The sequence below is a fragment of the Mustela erminea genome, chromosome 16, assembly GCF_009829155.1.
Source record: "Mustela erminea isolate mMusErm1 chromosome 16, mMusErm1.Pri, whole genome shotgun sequence".
Lineage (NCBI taxonomy): Eukaryota > Metazoa > Chordata > Mammalia > Carnivora > Mustelidae > Mustela > Mustela erminea.
Genome location: NC_045629.1, coordinates 43,017,256 through 43,034,174, shown reverse-complemented (window position 1 = coordinate 43,034,174; position 16,919 = coordinate 43,017,256). Strand labels below are relative to the sequence as shown.

General features: G+C 39.7%; 1 protein-coding gene across 2 annotated transcripts; it reads left to right on the top strand.

Moving 5' to 3' along the window:
- Positions 1-5,496: 5,496 nt before the first annotated feature.
- On the top strand, positions 5,497-14,945 carry RBM12B (RNA binding motif protein 12B). Of its 2 annotated transcripts, XM_032315555.1 has the most exons (4): positions 5,497-5,647; positions 9,171-9,288; positions 9,378-9,425; positions 9,996-14,945. In XM_032315555.1, the coding sequence occupies exon 4, from the start codon at positions 10,024-10,026 to the stop codon at positions 13,051-13,053; it is 3,030 nt and encodes a 1,009-aa protein (XP_032171446.1). In that variant the 5' UTR covers positions 5,497-5,647; positions 9,171-9,288; positions 9,378-9,425; positions 9,996-10,023; the 3' UTR covers positions 13,054-14,945. The 2 variants fall into 2 exon arrangements, with proteins under 2 accessions (XP_032171446.1, XP_032171445.1); XM_032315554.1 differs by lacking the exon at positions 9,171-9,288.
- Positions 14,946-16,919: the final 1,974 nt, after the last annotated feature.

The following is a 16,919-nucleotide window of genomic DNA, read 5'->3' as shown; positions in this document are numbered from 1 at the left end:
CTAAGAGCTTTTTTATTTTCTGACTATATCTCATTTATAACATCCCGGTATTCATGAATGCAATATTTTATCTCTTTGAGGACATTAACTGATAGTGTTTCAAAGTTTTCTTCTCTCTGCACAATCTCTGTTTTTTCAGTTATGTTGTTTTTGTTATTTATGTATATGTGTATTATATCTATGTATATGTATGTTCATATGTTCATATATGTAATGTATGCATATTAGAGTGGGGCACACTTAAAAGATAATAGGAAGCTCTAGGGGGCGCCTCAGTGGTGATCTCTGGTAATGATCTCGGGGTCCTGGGATGCAGCCCTGCATCGGGCTCTCTGCTTGGTGGGGAGCCTGCTTCCCCTGCTCTCTCTGCCTGTTGCTCTGCCTACTTGTGATCTCTCTCTCTGTCAAATAAATAAACATAAAATCTTGGGGGGGAAAAAAAAAAGCTAATAGGAAGCTTAAGGACAAGCGGGAATCGCTTCTCAGCCTTTTGGCTAATATCAAGTGAAGGAAGGACAGGTGGGGCTCCTTGACTGGGCTACAATGTGTACCCTGATTTGCCTGGGCTTTCTTCGGGCATCCATGTCAGTATTTTTTCTTTCTTCTCTCTTGTAGTGCTGATCAGATTCCCCAGAAAGAAAAGCCTGGCTGCCCAGTTTAGTGGGGAAAGAAGGTGTGAGTTTTACCATTCAGTTTCATCATTTACATACTGTCTTTCTTTTATATAATAGAACCCCTGATCTCATTTGTACCCATTGTCCCCTAGTCAGACTTTCTCCAGGGAATAAGCTTTCAGTCTTCTGCTCTAGTGGGGGAGACACAGGTTTCTTGGTACTAGAAAGAAGGAGTCTTAAGTGCCTGTCTTTAGTGCTTTACAAATTAATGTTCAGCTGTTTTTCACCTCCTTCCCCAGCAAAAGATACTGAGGGCTTCTAAGGCCTTTAGGACTTATTTGGTGCGCATCAGATTGCTTCTTACCTTTTACGTCAATTTAAGATTCAGCCCTCCTGGATTCACAAAAGAACTTAGGACCTATCCATCTGTTTCCTGCTCACAAAGTTTTATCACTGCTGCCTCCTACTCTTGTTATCTTCATTTGCATCAGTTTTTGCTTCTTTCAAAAGTTCCTTTTCTATCATTAGGATTTCTGGAAGGAATGGGAGTAAACACCTGTATTCAAACTGTCACCTTAAACTGGAAATCAAAAAAACCTGTTAACCTGTCCTCATACGCATACTCTTGCCACCCTCTAATCCATTCTCCAAACCTCAGCCTGAGTAATCTTTTGAAATGCAAGTCTAATATATCACCTCTCTGCTTAAAATAGTTCATTGTTTTTTCCAGGGGGAAGCTCAAAGTCTTGAGCATGAACCCCAACTCCCAGCAGGGTCTGATTCTTCCTTCATCCTTTCATTGTCCTGTGCACTCTCATGCATTCTGCCTGCATTGGTCTTCTTTTGGTTTTCTAAATGCTAAGCCAGTGCACCTCTCTGCATGAACCACCCCTTTCCTCCACCTCCCTGGGAATTTCTATTTACTTTGTTAACTCACCCTTTTCTTCCCAACTCATCTGCCACTTCTTTAAGAAACTCCTCCTACCTTTTGTGATCAGGCCAGGCCCTCTTATGAAATACTCTCACAGCATCATGTATTTCCCTTTTATAGCTCTTGTCCCTGCTATAAATTCACATTCAGTTGAATAATTCACTAGTTTTCCTGTCCTTTCCTGTATGACCAGATTTATGAGAGCAAGAACCATGTCCAATTTTGTTCCCCATTGTCTCTTAGCATCTGGAGTTCTGCATTATACATTGTCATTTAATACAATTTGCTGCAATGGAAAAGATTAAATCAAAGCTTGCTTCATTCCTTCATTCTCTAGTTTATTACCAACTTCTAAACTCTGAGGGGATCTCAATGCTGTCTTCTCTCACTTGATGCCTACAAAGGGGGCAGAGGACCAATGTAATGTGGGTTAAGCCTGGAGTAGGCACTAGCCAGTCATGAGACAGAATTTTTTTGTGTCCACAAAATTTTTTTGTTACATGCACCAGTAACCAGTCTCATGGAGGACTCCAAACATTTCTACCCATTGCATCTTGAGGTTGGAGTTACTAAGTAAAAAGTTTGCCACAACACTTTACTTACATAGAAAAGAGACAGGAGGATCAGTTTCAACAGAGGTGTCAGTCCCCGGTGGCCAGTGGGTCTCTCCTGGCCACTGACACAAGGCAACTGGCCTATGTGCCACACCCCTCTCATGCTGCAGTGGAAGCAACCTGGTCCCTCTCCTCAGGGGACAGATACAACAGTGGGTTGACCAAGTGACATATAATAGATGTTTTTGAAACACATACAAGAGTACTTAGTGAGCCCAAAACAAGGAAGGATATTCCCACATAAGGTGACAGGCCAGGTGCAGTCTGTGTGGGCTCTTTAACTCTTGATAAGGAAGGGTTCCAGACTCAAGGCTCATTCTTGTGCAGCTGAGTAGGGGCTGAAAGACTGCCTGCAGGAGACTTCCAACACAAAGCCTTCTACATTATTTTATTTTACTCTTTGGTTTTCTTCTTACATTGTCTTTGGAATTACAAGCACTGTGTCATTTAGTCCTCAAAAATGGCCCTGAATGGTGGGTACTGTTATCTTCACCCTACAAATGGAAAAGTTTAAGGATAAGGAACTCATTCACAGTCATGAAATGGCAGAGCTGAGATCTGAACTTGGATCTGCCTGACTGAGAAACCCAGTTCTTAATCTCCATGCTCTACATGTCCTCCTGTGTGTGATGGCATGTGCCCTGTCTCTTCTGCTATAGTATAAGCATCCTGAGAAAAGGGGACTGTGAGTTCTTCACCCCAATCTCTCAGGAACCTTGGCAAGGTGCTTGATACACAGTCTGTGCTCAATAAATGCCAGTGGAATTAAATGGAAATCAAGGTGTGCAAGAGGAGGAAAGGTCCTTGAAATTGAGAAAATCAAGGAACTCTTAAGACCAAGTGACAAAGGTTTTTTGTTTGTTTTTTAAAGATTTTATTTATTTGACAGTCAGAGATCACAGGTAGGCAGAGAGGCAGGCATAGGGAGAGGAAGGGAAGCAGGCTCCCTGCTGAGCAGAGAGCCCGATGCAGGGCTCAATCCCAGGACCCTGGGATCAGGACCTGAGCTGAAAGTAGAGGCTTTAACCCACTGAGCCACCCAGGCACCCCAGTGACAGAGGCTTTTATTGTGGTTGTTGAAGAGCTTAGAAGGATAGCTAAAAACCGTCTGATATCAAAATCATTCAGGAGAGTAGGAAGTCATGTAGATGTGGCAAAAAGCTTGAAGAGGCTAAATGCCCAGGCAGAGCCATGGAATGCTCACGGCTCAGTGTGGTTACCATATTTTAGGATAGTCTTTGGTTTTGTTGTTCCAGAAACTTACTTTTCTTTCTGTTCTCTAAAATGACTAGGTTTCCATGTCGACATACTAAAGGTTCAAGAACTATTCAATAACCAGAATACCATGTAATTAAACCCAATTACTTCTGCTGGAATTTTCTGGCTTTGATTGTAATGGTATTGTTATCTGAGTACGGCAGAAGGCAGACTATAAAAGACAGGCATTCACTATAGTGTCTTGTTTGTGGAGAAAATCTGTGTGAGTAGACGGGGCTAATCATCCCAAAACAGTAAAAAAAAGCTAGCAATACCTGTCTAAGCTTGTCCAAAAGAGGCAGTCTGATCTAAGCACACTTGTTCGGACTAGCCTTATAGTAAGTGCTCAATAAAAGATAGTTATTATTTTTGTTAATGTAGGTGAGAATGTTTCGAGGTACCCTTTAACTGAGAACCAATTTCTTGAGATTAAGTATCTCCTCATTCCATTTTCATGTTTAGCAAACAATTCTCTGAGCATTTGACTTCATATAGAGAGCATACACAGGTCAGAAAAAGCCAGAGCTGACCTCAGGTCCACTTTGCCAGTGTTTCTTCTTGTGAATTAATATTGACAATATTCACATCCTGGAGTGTAGGTTGTGTGCTTGTTTAAAGGGAGTCTACCTCCAAGGACAGAATCCTCCCCTGTGGCCTCTGGGAGCAAATGACCAGGGTTCAATTCCTGGCTTTACCTTGCACTATCCCTGTAGCTTTGAACAAGCTATGTGATCCTTTATGTCCATTTCCCTTATCTGTAAAATAGGAAAAATAATAGTAACTACTTCTGAAAGTAGTTGTAAGAATACAATGAGATAATGCACAGGGCTTGCCACATAGTAAGCCCTCCATAAACTTTAGCTTTTGAGGTCAGGTTCCCCTAGGACCAAACCCTGGACTGTGGGGAATAATCAAGGCAAATGCTATCTACTCAATGAAACTAGCTTCCCAAAGTGCTATCCTTTGCTTGTATAAGGATCACCCTGACATATGAAACCACTAATACTTACCTAGTCTCAGGTTTTACGCATATTAACTCATTTAATATTTATGGCAAGCCCATGGTGTAGATGCTACTATTATCCCCATTTTACAGATGAGGAAACTGAGGCATGTAGAGGCTAAAAAATTTACCCAAGTGAGTAAATGGTGGCTCTCATTCCAGGAACCACCTTTTATTCACTTGTTAGATGATCTCTTCTCACAATCCTACCAGAGAGATGGAAAATTCATTTTTTTCATCTCCAAAGTGTTCTAAAGATATCGTTTCTGCTTTCTTAGGGAGCTTTGACTCCACCCATAAATACATCATGTAGTTATAAAACTGGTGGTCTGCTTTATTTGCAAAAAAATGAAAACTGGTAGGCTGCTTTATTTGCAAAAAAATGAAATCAAACATAAGGTTGTTCACCACCCATTACGTAGCCGGCATCACAGAACATTTCTGTAATTGTGCTTTTCACTTACCATTTTTTCAAGGTTGGTCTGTCTCATGTTTCAAAAAACTGGAAAGTAGGAACAACAAACAAAAAAAATTGCTTCGCAAAGTTCTTAGTGTCTATAAATTCGGCATAATTTAATATAATATAAATAGGCATGCATTTATTAAGCTCCCTGGGTGTTGGCATCGTATCTGCCAAACATCTAAGGCAATAAAACATTTTTAATCCCCTTTCAGATTTTATAAAGAGCCTTTCAGAAGATGCTTGCGCCACACGATTACTGCAGAGCTGAAGACAGAAAGAAATTGTCAACTTTTCTCTGCTTTTGTATCTCCTTCCTTAACTCCTGGAAATCACGAACGTTTGTGCAACGTACCTCAAGAGTTATTTGTTGAAGCTTCTCATTACCACAATGAGTCGACTCCGAACTTTGTCTAGGAATATCGCCTCTCTTTGGTGGAGACTCCCGGATTGGATGGAATCTGAGCATGCGCAGAAGCTCACCAAACCCAGGGCGGGACGGCGCGCTCGCGGGCTCCGCCTCCCTTCCCCTGACAACGGGAAGCGGGTGAGCGTCAAGACGCCTGCGCAAACGTGGCCGGGGCGCCGGGGTGGTGGGTTACGCCTGGAGAGCGCATGGGCAGACAAACTGTACGTCCGTTTGTCCGGAGCGGAGGGGAGAGTGGGCGCCATCTTCTTCTAGGCTCACTGAGGGCTCCACCTGGGCAGGCTGCTGCGACGAAGAGTGTCCCCCGACTCCGGCCTTGTGTGTCCGACTCGGCAGCAGTGGTGTGTGTTTATTACCAAGTGCGAAGCAGTTACCCTTCGGGCGTCGGGGGTGGGGAGGGGTTTGGCGATGGGGACGGAAGAACAGGGAAAGGCGGGGCCCGCAGCCGCGCCAGGAGCTAGCGCAGCTTCTGCCGTTAGGGCACCCTCATTCCTTGCTAAACACCGACTCTCCCGTCAGTCCCCATGTGGTGTTGTGTGCGCGCTGCCCAGTTTTCTTAAGAGTGAAGATATCGAAGGATTTCATAGGTATTTTTTTTTTCTTTGCTATGTCATCGTAGTCAGTGGTGGCAGAAAAGCGCTGAAGGCCCAGCTTGTTAGGCATGAGAGTGGCCCAAAGTGTTTTGAGTTAGGTATGGGGCAGTACACCGTGTGGCGAGTTAGGGTGGAGTGTTTGCCCTTGGGACAGCGTAACGGAAAGGCACGGAGGTTGGGCGGTCCAGGTTAATTTGAAGGCTGATTGTGGCTGAAGGTCTGGCGACAGCATCGGATCCCACGTAGCAACTTTGGCCTGGCGCGAAAGAAGGAAGCTCTGACCCCTGGGAGTATGGACAAAGGCTTTGGGCTATAGAAGCAATGCCTTCGGATGATCCCCATTTGAGGATGATGGATATTATGGGAAATCCTGTGCCGTGTGGATTCGTCTTCATTTCCAGTTCCCCTTAAGGACTATGGTTCTGTGTCGTCATACCTTTGGTTTTTATTTTAACCATCTACATTATAAAATGATAAAAGGCAGATCTTCATAAAGAATAATTGCGGACTGGGCCAGATTATTTTCGGCAGGGGAAACTCCTGTGTTTAGGATTTCATCATAACTTTGGGTTTTAAAGAACAGTCATTTTCTTTCCCCCACCATATCTGGAAAATGACTTGTTATTCGCTAGTTAAAATCAAATAGGTCTGAGATAATAATACCTATTTAAATTTAGTCTCTTGTGCCCTTCAGACTTGATTAGAAGATGCACATTTTGTATTGTTTAGTGGATAATGGTGATCAAGTGGGATGAATCCTGGATAAAATCAGCAAGATTATTTAAAATGAACTTACAAATTTCAGTGAGTTGCCCTTAAAGGAGCTTTTAAGGACTCTCTCACTTATATCTTTTCATAGGTTAGAAGTTCTAACATCATGGTCTTTAAATCAACACAGTCAAAAGAATACGTGTGTTGCCTTCATAAGTAGAAAAAATTTTAAGTGCAGTGACCTTTGGGTATTTTGTGTATTTCGATTTTTGTGTAATGTTCTTAGGGTGGAATTGCTGAGGAGTTTGCTTAAGGAAATAACATGGAACCACAGGAAAAGTGCTCATTTTGAGAACTGGTCTCTTATAGGTGGTCTCTCAGGTGTGTCGTTGAGAGAGAAAATAGTACGTTTCCCTCCCATCCGAAGGGCAGAAAAGTTAGGTGTTAGTTATACGTGACAAATTAGAAAAAAATACTTTATATTGTCTGTTTGAATAGGAATCATGAGATTTGTACTCATGGAACTATTTAAAATACTGTTTGTAAGCAAGGGAGAAGAAGAAATTTTGAAATTTTTTGAATTTGACATATTCCTTCAAACATCCCTAAGTATCTTGTAGATATATTTATGTTCTCAGGGCAAATCCCTTTTAAATCTTTGAAAAAGCTTAGGAGAGAGAAAATGGTGTGTATCTTATTTTCTAAAATATAAAAGTAAAGGAGCTAAGTCAGTTTGCATAGGAAGGAATCTTGAAACTTTAGTGGGGACTATTATAGAAGCCATTTATAGTTTTTTAAATGTTGGTGTGGATATTGGTTTATTGAAGGAAACAGGCTTGTACTCATTTTTTATTTTTGGTACTGTGCACGTATTTTTTTAAATAGACCATTTTTTAGAGCAATTTTTTAGGTTAACAGCAGTATGGAGCAGAAGATACATAAATTTCCCATGTACCCCTGCCCCCACACGTGTATTATGTAAATATATATTTTAAAAAGATTTATTTAACAGAGAGATACACAGGGAGAGAAGGAACACAAGCAGGGGGAGTGGGAGAGGGACAAGCATGCTTCCTGCAGAGCAGGGAGCCAGACGCGGGGCAATGCGAGGCTCAATCCCAGGACCCTGGGATCATGACCTGAGCCAAAGGCAGATGCTTAAAGATTGAGCCAACCAGGCGCCCCTCATGTAAATATTTTTAATAATAAATGTCATTAATATTTCAGTACCAGTTTGGCATTGGTAATTCAGGTGTAGAATATGCCAAGCATTTTCTTGATATCTTTGTTAGTTTAAAAAGTTGAATCATTGGGCCATTTTCAAAGGAAAATAAACCTTGCAGACTTCAAAGAATATGTCTTTGGACCACACTTTGTGGAAGAGTGATACTTAAGTGTAAATACTGAATTAAAGCAACATTTATTGGCACATCAAAAACTTAATTATTTAGCACCTCTTAAAGACTTACTAAGACTGTATTGCATATTGTTACTTTGGATATCTCTGAAAATATTAGATATAAATTTCCTTAAGGAAATACTAAGTTAAAATTTTTCAGCAGTTAATACTGATAATACCTAAACATTCTAAATAAATGTGCTTTTATTCTATTTTCTATATGTCATTTGGATTTTCTCAATGCAGGACTGTTTGAAATGGAATAAACTTGTTAGCATAGTAAGATTCTATATTGGAACGCTCTCTATTTGGCTTAAAGTGAATTTTAATAGTAATTGTTTTAGGAGTTTAAGATAAGTAGTAGCTGAGATTTTTTTGTTTGTTTGTTTTAGAGGTATTTTATTTTCTTTTTAAGGATTTTATTTATTAGAGAGAGAGCAGTGGGGAGAGGCAGAGGGAGAGAGAATGCAAGCTGACTGCATGCTGAGCATAGAGCTCAATGAGGGGCTTGATCTTATGACCCTGAGATCATGACCTGGGCTGAAACCAAGAGTCGAATGCTTAACCGACTGAGCTGCCCAGGTGCCCCAATTTTAGGGGTATTTTAGTATTTGCCTTAATTATATTAGAATCTGGAGACTTGGTTCCATGTTTGAAAGTGTGAGCTGTATGTGTAGAACTTAAAATTGTATCCAAAGGGGTAGTCACTGGTTTGGATATATTGCTTTAAATATTGGTTTTTGAATTCAAAACATTAGTGTCTTGTTCATTTATTGTATCATTTTGAATCGTTGCCTTACTAGTTTGATTTGGTCTTATATTTTAAAAGGGAGGAAAATTGCAAGAGAGTAGGACTTAATGAGCTAGGTGTTTGGTCTTTCTTTTCCTGAGTGGAAGTGATAAGCTTTTGGGGAATTTTTGGTAAGTTTAAATTGTCATGTAGAACACCTGCCCTTTTTTTTAAAGTGGATGTAAAATTTATATACCATGAAATGCACAGACCTTAAGAATAGTGCTCCTTTAGTTTTGGTAAGTTTTTACCCATATAACCAACACTCTAATCAAAAGGTATAACATTTCTATCACCCTTTTCCTTGTGCTACTTCCAATCAAGGAGCTGTTTAATTTCCAGAATTTTTTTTGTTTTAAAATAATTTGCAGATGTCTACTTGGAATTTGTACTTCGTTTTTGCTGAGATGATTAATTTCCTCTGGAACAAAGAAGACCATTTTGTAATGCCCATAGTTGTGGTTCCTATTATTGCTTCACTTTTAATAGGTAATTCTGAAGTGAATATCCTAATCTGGCGTTGTTTAAGATCAATTACAGAGTCCGAGGATTAATTATATTTCATTTTCTTTCCACAGTTAAGTTGCTTTTACAGAATTAACAGGTCTCCAAGAAATTTTAAAAAGGTAAGATATTCAGAGCTTAAGGCTTTTCACAGAAGCTTGACAAAAAAATGTAAAGTAGAGTAGGACATGTAGGTACACGTGGTTTCTGTACTTTACCTCTGGCCAGTAATGCACTAGTGGTAGACCGTTTATAATCATAAGCAAAAATTATATACTGACCATAGATGGCTTTTCAAATATGTAAAACTCATTTTGGTTGGTAAAATTCTTTAACCCGCGAAGCTCTCTCTCATGCTTCAGTAGAAGATACGCTTCTAAGTGAAAAATAGTTTGGTCTTGTTGTGAAGCAGTGCTTGGCAGACTTAAAAAGTAGAGTTGATATTTTTGATGCTCATTTTGTATAGGATAGGTGATATGAAAGATCTTTGAAATAGTTGGTTTATTTGTATGTTTAGATGGGAGAAGGTTTATTCTTTAAGAAATTAGATATAGTTTATTTTTTGTGAACTCGTACCTTGTTTTCATTTATAAATGCTGAAGAAGGTAGGAACCAAATAATTATTAAGTTTAGTCTGGGATAAGGTACTTCAAAAATAAGACTTGCTATTATGTGTACCTTTCTGTCTGCAGGTCATTATTGCTGTGGTTTGAGCTCAGCATGGCTGTAGTCATCCGTTTACTGGGGCTTCCTTTTATTGCGGGGCCTGTGGATATTCGTCACTTCTTCACGGGATTGACTATTCCTGATGGAGGAGTGCATATAATTGGAGGGGAAATTGGGGAGGCTTTTATTATTTTTGCAACAGATGAAGATGCAAGACGTGCCATAAGTCGTTCAGGAGGGTTTATCAAGGATTCATCTGTAGAGCTCTTTCTTAGTAGTAAGGCAGAAATGCAGAAGACTATAGAAATGAAAAGGACTGATCGCATAGGAAGAGAGCGACCAGGATCTGGGGCGTCGGGGGCTGGCAGCTTGTCTAACTTTGTTGAGGCTATTAAAGAAGAAGCAAGTAATTCTGGATATGGCTCTCCAATTAATCAAGATGCTGGGTTTCATACTAATGGTACAGGACATGGTGATTTAAGGCCAAGAAAGACACGGCCATTGAAGGCAGAGAATCCTTACTTGTTTCTGCGAGGTTTGCCTTACTTAGTAAATGAAGATGATGTACGTGTCTTTTTCTCTGGTTTGTGTGTGGATGGCGTGATTTTCTTGAAACATCATGATGGCCGAAATAATGGTGATGCCATAGTAAAATTTGCTTCATGTATTGATGCTTCAGGCGGTCTTAAATGTCATAGAAGTTTTATGGGTTCAAGATTCATAGAAGTAATGCAAGGCTCAGAACAACAGTGGATTGAGTTTGGTGGTAATGTAATTAAGGAGGTTGACATTCCTGTGAGAACTGAAGAACGTTCTCCACCAAGAGGAATTAATGATCGACATTTTCGAAAACGATCTCATTCAAAATCTCCCAGAAGAACACGTTCTCGTTCTCCTCTTGGATTTTATGTTCACTTAAAAAACCTGTCCCTAAGTATTAACAAGAGAGATTTAAGAAATTTCTTTAGAGATACTGATCTGACTAATGAACAGATTAGGTTTTTATATAAAGATGAAAGAAGAACAAGATACGCTTTTGTGATGTTCAAAACTCTGAAAGACTATAACACTGCTCTGGGTTTACATAAGACTGTCTTACAGTATCGTCCTGTTCATATTGATCCTGTTTCTAGAAAACAAATGCTGAAATTCATCGAATGTTATGAAAAGAAAAGACCAGTGTCAATAGAAAAAGAAAGGCTTGGACATATTTCACAAAAATACCCTCAAGAAGGCTACCCTGGCCAGAAACTGTGTATATATATAAGAAATTTTCCTTTTGATGTTACAAAAGTGGAAGTGCAAAAGTTCTTTGCAGACTTTTCTCTTGGAGAAGAGGACATTTACTTACTTTATGACGACAAAGGAGTTGGTCTGGGAGAAGCACTGGTGAAATTCAAAACAGAAGAACAGGCCATGAAAGCTGAACGTTTAAACCGGCGGAGATTCTTGGGGACAGAGGTATTGTTAAGACTTATATCTGAGGCACAAATGCAGGAGTTTGGTGTAAATTTTTCCTTGATGCCCACTGAGAGAATGCAAGACCATTCACAGTCATGTGATAGAGATGACCATTCCCATTCATTTGACTCAAGTGATCTACCAATATACTCAGTTGGCCCATCTGAAAACTTTAGGCATCAGCAAGAGGACTTCAGGCAACTGGACAATTTCAGGCAAACCCAGGCGGATTTCCGACAGCTTGATAGGAGCGTTCCAGAAGACTTTAGGCATTCCCCAGAGGACTTCAGGCACTCCCCAGAAGACTTTAGGCGCCCTCGGGAGGAACACTTCAGGCGGCCTCTTGAGGATTTCAGGCACCCTTGGGAGGAGGATTTTAGGTACCCTCGGGAGGAGGACTTCAGGTACCCTAGAGAGGAGGACTGGAGGCGGCCACCTGAGGAGGATTTCAGACGGCCTCCCAAGGAGGACTTCAGGCGACCCCCTGAGGAGGACTGGAGACGGCCCCCGGAGGAGGACTGGAGGAGGCCCCCGGATGGAGACTTCAGGCGGCCACCTGAAGAGGATTGGAGGCGGCCTCCTGAGGAGGACTTCAGGCGGCTTCCTCAAGGGGAATGGAGACGACCACCTGAGGAGGACTTCAGACGACCACCTGAAGAGGACTTCAGACGACCTCTTGAGGAGGACTTCAGGCAGCCCCCTGAGGAGGATTTCAGGCGACTTCCAGGGGAAGACTTCAGGCGACCTCCCGAGGAGGATTTCAGGCGTTCTCCGGAGGAGGATTTCAGGCGTTCTCCCGAGGAGGATTTCAGGCGACCACCCCCCGAACACTTCAGACGGCCGCCCCCGGAGCACCTAAGGCGGCCGCCCCCGGAGCATTTCAGGCGGCCGCCGCCGGAGCACTTCCGCCGGCCACCCCAGGAGCATTTCCGCCGGCCGCCCCAGGAGCACTTCCGCCGGCCGCCCCAGGAGCATTTCCGCAGGCCACCCCAGGAACATTTCAGGCGCCCCCGAGAGGAAGATTTCAGGCACCCACCGGATGAAGATTTTGGAGGCCCTCCCGATGAAGACTTTAGGCATCCTCCTGAGGAGGACTTCAGGAGCCCCCAGGAGGAAGATTTTAGATGCCCTTCTGATGAGGACTTCAGGCGGCTCCCGGAGGAAGACCTCAGGGAACCTCCAGAGGAGGACCCTAGACTTCCTGACAGTTTTAGACCTCCTGGTGAGGAGTTTAGGAACCCACCTGATGACTTTAGAAGTCATCGCCCGTTAGTGAATTTTGGTCGCCCAGAAGGTGGCAAGTTTGATTTTGGAAAGCGCAGTATGGGAAGTTTTCCTGAGGGGAGATTTATGCCTGATCCAAAATTAAATTGTAGTTCAGGTAGAGTAACACCTATCAAGATAATGAATCTTCCATTTAAAGCTAATGTTAATGAAATTCTAGACTTTTTCCATGGTTATAGAATCATACCTGATTCAGTTTCGATACAGTATAATGAGCAAGGATTACCTACAGGGGAAGCCATTGTTGCTATGATAAACTATAATGAAGCTATGGCTGCTATTAAAGATCTAAATGATAGGCCAGTTGGCCCTCGCAAAGTTAAGTTAATTTTGCTCTAGAGAGCATTTCTAAATTCAGAGTTACTTCCCCACAGTATTGATGCAGTAAAATGCATTTGTTTTTTTTTTAAGTGTTTGTTTTTAATGATCTAATGAAAAGGAACATTTTAGTTTGACTTGTGAGTAGAACAAATGTAAATATTAGAATGTGAATCTGGTTTTCTTTTGCTTGCAAACTGCCACTCTTTCTCATTTACAATTATATATGGCTTTTTTTTTTTTTTTTTTGGACAGTGGGGGAGAAAATTACAAGTGCATTAATTTTTGTTGATGTCTTGGGTAAACCTCAAAACTTGTATAGTAGAGCTGTATTTGGGGAAGATACATTTTATATTCACTTTTCGTTTCCCGTCTGTAGTCTACATCTTATACTGTATAAGGAAATGGTCAGTGACTGATTGTTCAGGTTTAGCATTTTTATTGCTAATTTGCCTGCAGAATTAATGCCCTCTTCTTTGTCCAAGATATTACTGTGTTAGCTTCCCGTTAATTATAAATAGTTGAAAATAGACAGACTGTGAATTTGAAGTTTACTTATGTAAAAAGTTTAGAAGATTCTTGAAGTTTTCATGTTCATAACTTTGCAAAGTTTTATAAAAATAAAAAATTGCAAATGTATAGACCACTAATTAACTTTACTTGTATTCATATAAAAAAAATTACAGCTTCTTCTGTGAAGTTCTCAACAGCTACCTTAGTATTTATGATAGAACGGACCAAACATCCTGTAATAATAGCGTAGAGAGCTATCTGTAGATCTGTGGTTTCCTCTACATTTCATCAACCAAACTGCTAAGTTTTACTCAAAATACTTAGAAGACAAAAAGTAACTGTAGCTATAAAGGACATTCAGGCTTCTGCTGGGAAGAATCTTGATAAATGGATATAGTTTGTTTTTAGGAAGAATTTAGAATTTAGTCCTTTAGTAGGTTTTTTTTTTTTGGTAGTTTTTATTAGGTTCTCATTTTTAAATTTCAAGACTTTGAATCCAAAGACTCAATAACTAAATATAATCAGACTTTTATGAGACTGAATTTTGACTTCTTCGATATTTAGTGTGGGCGTTTATATTATAAACATTGGATTTGGCTTTTTTTAATAGCCCATAATAATATTAATGGCTAACATTTATTAGGTACTTACTGTATGCTAGGCAGTGAAAGTGCTTTACATGCATAATCTCAGTTTAAATATTCCCTAGGAAGTATGGACTATTATATCTATTTCAACAAGTGAGATAATGAAGTTTAGAGGTTAAGTAACTTGCCTAAAGTCATAGCTAGTAAATCATGGAGCTAATTTCAACCCAGACCACTGACTCCAGTTCATGCTCTTAACACTTTTGCCTATTAACTTTAAGTGGTACTTCTAATTTTAGTAAGATCATGCTGAAGATATTTTGAAGAGTAAACCAGTATGTTCTTTACACATTGCTGCTTTAAAAATAGCATTAAAAGCAAAATTAATATGCTCATTGTTCATAAAAGACAAACTAACTTTAAAAGTTTTTATGTATCCAGGGCTTCTCTTGGATAGTAACATTAGATATTGACTTCTAATTAAAAATTGTTTATCAAATATGATTTGGCTTTGGCCTTTTAGTTTACATAAAACCAGGTTAATTTTTCTCAGTTCTGTGATCCAGAGGTTTCCTACTTATTCTTATTTCCTGAGCAAATAAGAATAAAATTTGAATTTACATATGGTAGTTTAGTCACTTAATAATAGGATATAGCAGAAGTAGAATACTTTGTCAGCACTTAGCTATTTACCACCATTTTGGATGAATCTTCAGTGATTTAAGAAGTCTAAGAGAAACCAACTCAAGTTTCTGTGTGTTTAGTTCTAGTGAATGTAACTTCTAGTAGAATGAATAAACTGGTAAAATTACATCAGTATGGGTCTTTAAACTAGTAAATTTATAAATAGCTAGAATGATAAATTAATAAACTAAACATCAAAATAGGAAGAAATTATATTTTTGAATGCTCAGATTATATAGATGAATCAGTCGTCTTGGGGAATGTATGGAAGACTGCTCAAATAAATATCAGTAAGAACTAAAATGAAGCCTAACAGTGAAATACCCCATAATATGGGCTGGTAGTAAATAAAAGGTCAACAGTAGTAAACACAAGCTTTGTATTTTGATTGTAAAATAAATGAATTGATAGGAACAGTTAACGTTACCCCATAATCATTTAGTTCATAACTTTTAAAAATTAAAAGTTAATTACAGAAAACTGGCTTCTACTGGTTGGGACCCATTTTTGCATATCTTTTCCCAACTCTGCTTTCAGTGGTATATTAGTGACTTAAATTGGCCATGGTAGGAGTTCTGATGCCACGGAAGTTGGCAAATGCAACAAATCAGGGCATTTTCCATGTTGGAGAGCCAGTTTACCAAGCACACCACCAATTTCAAACACATAGAAGAGAATACTGTGCTAAGTTCTTACACACCCATTTTTACAGTTTACCTTGAACAACCTGGGTTTGAACTGCAAATACCACGTAAATGTAGAATTTTTTCGATAAATACAGTGTAACACTAGGTATTTCCTATGATTTTAATGATACTTTGTTTTCTCTAGTTGACTTTATTGTAAGAATACAATATATAATACACAAAATACACATTGATTAACTGTTACTGGTAAGGCCTTTGATCAAGAGTAGGCTATTAAGTTTGGGGGGAATCAAAAGTTATGTGGATTTCAACTGCACAGAGGTCAGTACCCCTGACCCTGGCATAGTTCAAATATCAGCCGGTTTTGCCTCCTCTTTCCTACTCCCAGATATATCAGGTACACTAAGAGCATTACTGGTTCTCCAGCTAAATATCCAGCATCATTTTAATTATCTTAAAGCCAGACGTTTTTGTCAGAAGGTATCTGGAAAATACAGTTTATGTCTAGAAAGTAAAAATAATCCCATAAACAAACAGGTTAATCATTACATTGGGAGTACACTTTTATCACTTACTGAGAATACTGTAGAGGAGTGGCTCTTGGTATCACCTATTTAGTGACCCTATTACCTCCATCTTTGTATTAAATGTTATTACTGAGCTGCATTAGATACTACATATTTATGATCTATAATTATGAATTAACTATCATTTATTCTCAATAACCCTAATAAACTTATTTTGGAGAGAAGAAATGGAGGCCTTTATGGGCCATTTACCCCAAAAGTAACTGGTTAGGTTACCAGTTTTTTTTTTTTTTACAAGGAAGCTGAAAGAGGTTTTACGTTTTTAAAGGTGGTTACATTTGTGTGTGTGTGTGTGTGTGTGTGTGAGAGAGAGAGAGAGTAAAGCAATAGAAGTTTATTAAAGTGAAGATACAGAAAAAGCTCTCAAGAGTGAGAGGTGTCCCAACAGGGTTGCCTCTTCTATAGAAAGATAACCAGGGAACTTGGATCTTTTTTTAACATCTCATGATAACACCTTCAATGGCTTACTTCCTTTTTAGGGGCTTATTTTTTTTGTTGGTCACAGGTGATTATCATAAAAGACATCCACCCTAACCACCTAGGGTATAAAGGTGGTTACATTTTAAGTGATTACATAAGTACCTATGTAATAGCGTTGATTGTTTTCTCAGCACACAAATACTTCAGCCCTTTAAGAAAAAGTTTGCCAGCCTAAATCTGTTCTACAAGAAACTTAATTTTACATTGCTGGAAGTATTATGTATAGTAATCCTTTTGTCTTTTTTTTTTTTTTTGAGATTTTATTTATTAGCACGAGCGGGGAGGAAGGGCAGAGGGAAAGGGAGAAGCAGACTCCCCACCAAGCAAGGAGTCTGATGCAGGACTTGGATCCCAGAACTCTGGGATCGTGACCTGAGCCACAGGCAGAT